Source organism: Heterodontus francisci, unplaced genomic scaffold, assembly GCF_036365525.1.
Source record: "Heterodontus francisci isolate sHetFra1 unplaced genomic scaffold, sHetFra1.hap1 HAP1_SCAFFOLD_435, whole genome shotgun sequence".
Taxonomy (NCBI): Eukaryota; Metazoa; Chordata; class Chondrichthyes; order Heterodontiformes; family Heterodontidae; genus Heterodontus; species Heterodontus francisci.
Window position 1 is genome coordinate 708,300 of NW_027140870.1, and position 8,588 is coordinate 716,887.

General features: G+C 41.1%; 1 protein-coding gene across 1 annotated transcript; it reads right to left on the minus strand.

Annotated features, from left to right (window-relative positions):
* Nucleotides 1-4,195: 4,195 nt before the first annotated feature.
* LOC137361301 (probable G-protein coupled receptor 139) lies at nt 4,196-6,811 on the minus strand (the record flags this gene model as incomplete). Its single annotated transcript, XM_068026187.1, has 2 exons — nt 6,745-6,811; nt 4,196-5,040 (listed from the first exon to the last, which is right to left on the minus strand). Coding segments are annotated over exons 1-2 (912 nt in total), but the record flags the coding sequence as incomplete, so codon positions are not given.
* Nucleotides 6,812-8,588: the final 1,777 nt, after the last annotated feature.

The following is an 8,588-nucleotide window of genomic DNA, read 5'->3' on the forward strand; positions in this document are numbered from 1 at the left end:
TTTCCTTCAAAACTCAGCAACCCCCTGGACGGTATTCCCTTGAACCTTTTTTGAAATTGACGGATGTTTATATCCCTTTAAACTCAGGTAGATTTCCTTTTGAGTGCTTGGAATATCGACTATATTAATGTATTTATTATTGATTTAAAAGTCATGAACATTTATTTCCATGTTTCGTGGTTTCAGATGAATTTATCGGAGACAGTAATGTCTGCAGTTGTTATGGAAGCTGACTGCAAATAATGACAAAGGCTTTCTCGAGAAAGATAACAAATAGAAACAAATGTAGGACTAAATTAATGCCAATTCCTGACTTTTTTAAAAAAAAAGCAAGCCTTCAGATCAAAATATTACCATGCTGTCATAAATGTTGCAAAAGTCTGAAGCTGCTGAAGTGGATTGATCTCTGTGATCAGACGGTCCACATATTTAGAGAAATAAAGAACACAAGGTCAATTCGGCTTGGAGCCAGATTACTTCATTTAGAGCTTTGGATCAGAAATTGGCTAGCTGAAAGAAGACAGAGGGTGGTGGTTGATTGCAAATGTTCATCCTGGAGTTTAGTTACTAGTGGTGTACCGCAAGGATCTGTTTTGGGGCCACTGCTGTTTGTCATTTTTATAAATGACCTGGAAGAGGGTGTAGAAGGGTGGGTTAGTAAATTTGCAGATGACACTAAGGTCGGTGGAGTTGTGGATAGTGCCGAAGGATGTTATAGGGTACAGAGGGGCATAGATAGGCTGCAGAGCTGGGCTGAGAGATGGCAAATGGTGTTTAATGCGGAAAAGTGTGAGGTGATTCACTTTGGAAGGAGTAACAGGAATGCAGAGTACAGGGCTAATGGGAAGATTCTTGGTAGTGTAGATGAACAGAGAGATCTTGGTGTCCAGGTGCATAAATCCCTGAAGGTTGCTACCCAGGTTAATAGGGCTGTTAAGACGGCATATGGTGTGTTAGCTTTTATTAGTGGGGGGATCGAGTTTCGGAGCCACGAGGTCATGCTGCAGCTGTACAAAACTCTGGTGAGACCGCACCTTGAGTATTGCATGCAGTTCTGGTCACCGCATTATAGGAAGGATGTGGAAGCTATGGAAAGGGTGCAGAGGAGATTTACTGGGATGTTGCCTGGTATGGAGGGAAGGTCTTACGAGGAAAGGCTGAGGGACTTGAGGTTGTTTTCGTTGGAGAGAAGGAGGAGGAGAGGTGACTTAATAGAGACATATAAGGTAATCAGAGGGTTAGATAGGGTGGATAGTGAGCGTCTTTTTCCTCGGATGGTGATGGCAAACACGAGGGGACATAGCTTCAAGTTGAGGGGTGATAGATATAGGACAGATGTGAGAGGTAGTTTCTTTACTCAGAGAGTAGTAAGGGCGTGGAACGCCCTGCCTGCAGCAGTAGTAGATTCGCCAACTTTAAGGGCATTTAAGTGGTCATTGGATAGACGTATGGATGAAAATGGAATAGTGTAGGTCAGATGGTTTCACAGGTCGGCGCAACATCGAGGGCCGAAGGGCCTGTACTGCGCTGTAATGTTCTAATTCTAATTCCGTCCAGAAATATGTGGTAATTCAGAAACAGTAATTAGAATTAGAATTAGAACATTACAGCGCAGTACAGGCCCTTCGGCCCTCGATGTTGCGCCGACCTGTGAAACCATCTGACCTACACTATTCCATTTTCATCCATATGTCGATCCAATGACCACTTAAATGCCCATAAGTAATTATCACAAAATCCGAGGTGGATACAAAATTGACCTTGTGGCAGGAAAGGAAGGGTAATTGTTGACGGGTGTCTTCATGACTGGAGGGCTATTTCTAGTGGTATTCCGTGGGGCTCAGCACTGGGGCCCTACTTTATATAGTATATCTTAACGATTTGGACGTAAATGTAGGGGGCATGATCAAGAAGTTTGCAGACCAGACGAAGATTGGCTGTTTGGTGGATAAGCTGTCGGAAGATATTTATGGTATGGTCAGATGAGCATACAAGTGACAAATGGAATTCCAACCAGAGAAATGCGAGGTGATGCTTTTTGGGAGGTGAAACTCGACAAAGGAGTACACGATAAATGAGAAAATACTGAGAAGTGCAGAGAAAGTGAGGGATCTTGGAGTCAAAGTCTACAGATCCCAGAAGGTAGCAGGACAGATCAATAATGTGGTTCAGAAGGCATATGGAATCCTTTCCTCTATTAGTTGTGGTATAGAATATAAGAACAGGGAGGTTATGCTGGAACTGCATAACTCTTTGATTGGGCCACAACTTGAGTACTGTGTGCAGTTCTGGTCACGTCATTACAGAAAGGATGTAATTGCACTGGAGAGGGTAGAGAGGATATTTACGAGGATGTTGCCAGAACTGGAAAAATTCAGGTCGGAGGAAAAATTGGATAGGCTGTGGTTATTCACTTTGGAACAGTAAAGGCTGAGTGGATATTTGAATGAAATGTACAAAATCAGTAGGAGCCTGAATCGAGTGCAGGTGAGCGATCTATTCGTCTTAGCAGGGAGGTCAGTGACGAGGGGGCATTAGATTACTAGAAAAATAAAGGGGAGATGAGGAAAAACATTTTTCACCCAGAGGTTGGTACAGATCTGGAACTCACTGCATGAAAGGGTAATTGAGGCAGAAACTTTCAACTCATTGAAAAGGCGTCTGGATATGTACCTCAGCTACCATAATCTGCAGGTCGAAGAACCAAATGCTGGAAAGTGGGATTGGAATAGATGGATCATTTTTCGGCTGGCACAGACACGCAGACACGATGGGTCAATATGGCCTCTTTCTGTGCCTTAAACATTCTCTGTTTCTATGATTCGATGGTTCTTGCAAGCTTAAAATGCTAAATTATTCCTCTTTTCTGCTGATATTCGTTCTATGTTTTTGACCAATCTTTTACCTCGTAATTCAAATGGCGTCTTACTCCTTGGTCTTGCTGATCTATGTCTGGTTGTTCCTCTTATGGATTCCCTTCCTTGAATGAATAAAGCTGGTCAGACGAATCAGAGCAAGATTCCACTCAAATTCACAACCAGTCATTTCGTTTTAGCCCTTTTCAACGTATGGCCCCAAATTGCACCTTTGTATGATTTGGGGTTTTGAGGCTTAAAACACTTTTATTTAAAAATTCTCAGTTCTGAATTTTCAATTTATTACACTGGGGTCTTCAGTTGTGCCTGACCTAACAAGTTACAAATAATGGCTACTTATGAATCCAGTATAATTTATGAAACAAGATGTTATAAATACTTAACAAAAAAAGCACTGAAGACAACATGGAAGTTTCTTATCCTTCAAGGCCAGGATTTCTTGAATGTTGTCAGCACAGGCGGTCCCTTTGTTCTCCTGTCTCTGAATTGACATTACGTTGAACTGTGTTTTTGAATAATTACACCAAAGACACCATTGTAAACAGTGCGAGCAAAGACTCTGAGTTTCCAACTTTTGGGATTCCGATTCCTTATTATGAAATCCTTTGAATTACCTCTTCCATGAATTTAACGTGAGTTTCATCTGCTGTCACTGCACCTCTGTAAATAGAGTGGTGTATGCTAAAAGCATGTCCATCTCTTATTTCCTAGGCTCCTAGAGTTAACATTTCATTGTGTGAACAAATATTTCATACTTGTAGATACAAAGCTGTTGTACAAGCAACGTTTCATCTTCTCATCAACAATGTCAACTATCATAAACAATTCACCTCAATATTTCCAGTGTGGCAAAGCAATTAATAATAAATGTGTCTAGTGAAATATCAGGAAAAATTATGCGTTTAAATATAAATGTTTTTTTCTGCAGATATATTTAATTGATCAAGTCAGTTAGCATACTTATTAAAACTACTTGGTTCCTCTTTAATGAAAGGTGTCATATCCAGTTCAAGCCTCTTTCACAGCAGTTTCTTTAGGGAGCGCAATCACTCTCCTTCTGACCCCTTTACAAAGGTCATCTCTTTCCCTTTGCTCACTGCTCGTTATCTTTTTTGATTTCTGCTAATTTACATCCGATCCTCTTGCTCTCGACCCCCTCTTCCCGTCACTGACAGCTCTATTGTTTGTCTTTACTCCAACAGGCCATTGTCTTCTGGACCTCCAGCGGTTACCTCTCGTCCATTAACCACTGGATGTTTAAGCTGGTCTCAGTTGTTTTGTTTATTAATTAATTTAATAATTGATGTAACTGCATATTTCACCGCGCTCTTTAACTGCTCTCTGAACTCGGTCTGAGTGACCACATAAATAAATGTGTTTGTACAGCAACTCAAATTCCGCATCATATATGCAAGCTTTCCAAAAATATAGTAAGAATCATCATCTAAGAAATCACCAATACGAAAAATATATAACATATACAGCAACCACAGAAATATGAAACTGCCAGATATACTGAAGAGTAAAATCATAGACTTCCTCCTTCTCTCCATTTCAGTGTCACTGTGATTAACTTTCTTGCTCTGACCCCTCAGTCTCTGACGAACTCGACTGGTCACTAAAATGTGTCTGAACGTCAGAACGTTCAGCAACAGAATTAACATGAAAGGCAATAATGGTGTTAAAGCTTTTTCAAACATTGCAAATCCAATCCATCGAGGGTCAGTAAAATAGCTTGGCTTATTCGAGCAGCGCCATTCTACATTGTCAATTACCCGTCTTGGTTTATATCTAAAGTAGGTGGGAATATTTTTTAGACAAAGCAGAATGCTGGTTGTTGATAGAACAACAGTGGCAGTTTTCCTGGTGCAATATTTTGATTTCAGCTTCTGGCAACAAATGGCGACAAAACGATCAAATGTGAAAGCGATGGTGAACCAGACGGAACAGTGGATGGCTGCACGGATCAGGAAATAACAAGAGCGACACACAGAGGTGAGGTCCAGGAAATTTAATGGGAAATAAAGATTATTGATTCTCCGGAGTATGATCTCAGTGATAATAACCAGTAGATCTGCCATTGACATGGCCACCAGGTAGCGGGTGGTGCAGCTGGAGAGTCCGCAATTTCCCTTGGACAGGATCACAATTGACACTAAATTAACTGTAAATGAGAAAAGGGAAAAGTGGTTGTAAATTACTGAAAAATATTCTCCGCTTCTCAACCCAGGAAGGATTTCAGCACCACAACCGTGTGGATTGGGACCAGGTCCATGACCCCAACCTTCCTCCAACCTCAGCACTTCCAGAGTTAACAAATCCTGGACGGGTAGTTCCGGCACCCCGCTCACCTAACGCTGGCCAGCAAGTTAAACATCGCAATGAGGAGCTAAAAAAGGGTAGATTGGAGACCTGCACCCAGTCTCCAACCACTGCCACTGTAGGAACCCATCCTGGACTCGAATCACTCCCTGGGGTCGAAGAAATTCCTCCCTGACTCGAACCAGTCCCTCGGATTGGAGGCACACATACGTCTTGGACCACTCCCTCTGATGTATAAATGAGTTATATTGAAAAGGGAATTTACTGAGTCAATGCAAATGTGATCACAGCATGGGCTTTCATCTCTACAGGAATATCATTAAAAGAAAAGTTTTATAATAACCTATTATAAAGATGGTTATTGAACACAGAAATAATGTGTACTCTTCTGGACTACACATGATGAACAATATCCAGGGTAACCAGCAGCTGCACGTATTCTTCACAAACATAATACCATAACTGAGAGATTATAGTTATTCGGATATGCTGTGGCTCTATTCTGCCGTTAAGAGAATGATGCGTGTTGAACTAATAGAGGGCTTCAAAATTATATAGGGGTTAGAGAGGGAAAACGTAGATCTGATATTTCCACCTTTGCTGGTGGCCAGTTTTGCATTTCCTCAAAATAAGACGGTCATCAATAAATCACGATGGAATTCAAGAGAGACCTGTATACTCTGAGTGCTGAGAACATGGAATTTAGACCTCTTGGAGTAGTTGTAATGGAAGCAAAAATGAAGAAGCGATGTTAATACATGAGAGAGACAGGACTGGAAGGATATGCTGATAGCATTAGATGAGCTGTAATGTCTTCAGACAGAGCATGAAGACAGTTGTGATCTGGTTGTGCCGAATGCCCAGTTTCTGTGCTGTAGAATCGGTAACATGTTTATTAACAAGTCATAGCCATCAGTGTTTCTCGTAATATTGAAGAGGATTATTTATTATTGCAGTCACTCATGACCAAAGGCTTCTCAGGGCCGTGCTCGGGAAAGATATTAATCAGCACCTGATAGTGCTGTCAACAACTCTACTTAGAGAAAGAGTAAGATGGGGACCCGCATTGAATGTAATGACAGATACTCCAGGAAATACATGGTCCCTAGTGTTGAGTGGTCCACATCATTTAGTCAGCCACAATCAGTGCTATTCTGTAGTTACAGAGACTCCCAGTTCTACATGATAGCTGAGGTCAGGTGCTCCACTCCAGTTAGTGCACACACACACTATAGTTCTACATTAACAGATAACTGCTGTAATCCTTCCCCTCTGAGATTTTCCTGCTTTGAGCTGTGATTCTACAGAATACAACATTCCACACAATTCAATCACTTTACAATGCATAGTGCCTTGAGCTAGAAACAATTGAGACAACAGATTAAAACTGCACAGATAATTCAGGAAAATTATGCAATTAAATTATTGAATGTGTGTCTGTGTAACTGTAACCGTTCGATCTCATGTAATATTATTATTCCCATGGTAAGGGAAGAAACCAGCTCATACGCAGATTTACAAAACTTCATTGGTTATACATCCTTACCAGGAACACCAATTATAGCAAGGATCACATAGAATATGTTCCGCACCCATTGCATTGGTCGGTGCATTTTCTGCTTGGAGTGATAGGTCTGTTCATGCTGCAGGTAATATCTTTGAAGTACATTCTGAGCTGACACATTCCCAGTGCATTAACTTTATAGCCTCCCGTATCGCCAATGGAATACTGAGGTTGCAACATTGTTCAAACAGTTTTTCTTAATCTTGAACAAACAGATGACGACAGTTGGGTTAATTCCCTCTTAATGGAATGTATTTTCCACGAAAATTGAATTGGACCCATCCCCACCCCCAAGACTGGACAAATCTGATCACAATGAGCAAATAATCATAACTGGAAAATGTGTTAAACAGAAATCAAGGAAGTCCTACATAAATCTTGAGCCCTATCTTTAGATCTCATGTTGTTTTAGTGATTGCCTTCACTCTGCATGACTGTTCAGAAATTAAGTTCCTAACGTCAGGGAATCCTCGAAGGGATGTTCGTCTCTCCTTTGGATGCTCTCTTTATCTGTGGAATTCCGTTCAATAATTCATATATTCAAACAAAAAGGAACATAGAATGGTTGCAACACAGCACTTGACCATTTAGTCTGTCTTGACCGTGTCTGCTCTCTGCACAGGCAGCTCAACTAATCACACTCCCAGATCTGCTCATCACTGACCTGCATTGTTATTCTCTTCAGTTGTTTATTCAATTCGCTTCTGATTGAATCTGTCTTCACCATACTCTCAGGCAGTTCATTTCATATCCTAAACACGTGCTGTGTAGAAATAAGTTTCCCTCATGTCGCCATGAATTCTATTGCCAATCCGTTCAACCTGTGTCCTTTGGTTTTCGGCACTTCTGCCAATGAGAACGGTTTCTCTGTGTCTACTCCGTTTAAACCGCCATGGTTTGGAAAAACTCTATCAAGCTTTCTCTCAATTTCCTCTTGAAGGAGAACAACCCCGATTTTCTAATCTATCGGCATAAAATATCTGTTAGCCCTGGGATTTTCTCTTTGAACATTTTCTACACCCGCTGTGAAGACTGCACATTGTTCCTCAAAGTTCGGTACCTGGAACTGGACACAATGGTAGGAATGTCAATATCGTTCCGTCCCTCACACAGTCCAAGCTCCTCTGTTTCCCTTTTCAATCTCTTTATCTGATACATCGATGATTGTTTTTGATTCAAACCCTTCTTTCACATCGAGTTTGAAACTTTAATCATAATGGAATTTAAATCTGTACCTCTTTCGCCTGAAAACGGTCCACCTGTGACAGTTCACTTCTCTTCCACGAATTCCCTCTCTCATTTTAAGTGGACGGATACTGCATAAATATTTACTATAATCCGCCAACTTCCATAGTTATCTTGACCACACTTCCTCCAACTCCACTTTGCATAAATAATAGCTTCCATTCTCTCAGTTTCCTCATCCTTCTGTTTATCCCAACGATGCTATCTTCCATACCAGAGCTTCTGTAGTCTCTTCATTTCACATTAACCGTGCATTCCTCACATTAATTTTGCAGAGGACTCTGCTGTATCTGTTCCATCACCCGAGTTACTGTCCTCACCGCTTCCCGACCTTCTGGAACCATGATATTAATTCACTTATTCTCACTTTCCATTCCAACTTCCTCCACCTTCAACACATCATCCTCCTCCATTTCCACCATGTCCAACTAAAATCGCGAACAAATTATCTGTATTCACTCTTCAATCACACCCAAGATGTGGTATGCTTGCCCGCAGCTCCTTCTTATGCAAGTGCAAGAGATGCAACAGTTTACCTTTCACCTATGATGATACAGTCTTTAGGAATAAAAGTGGGAGTA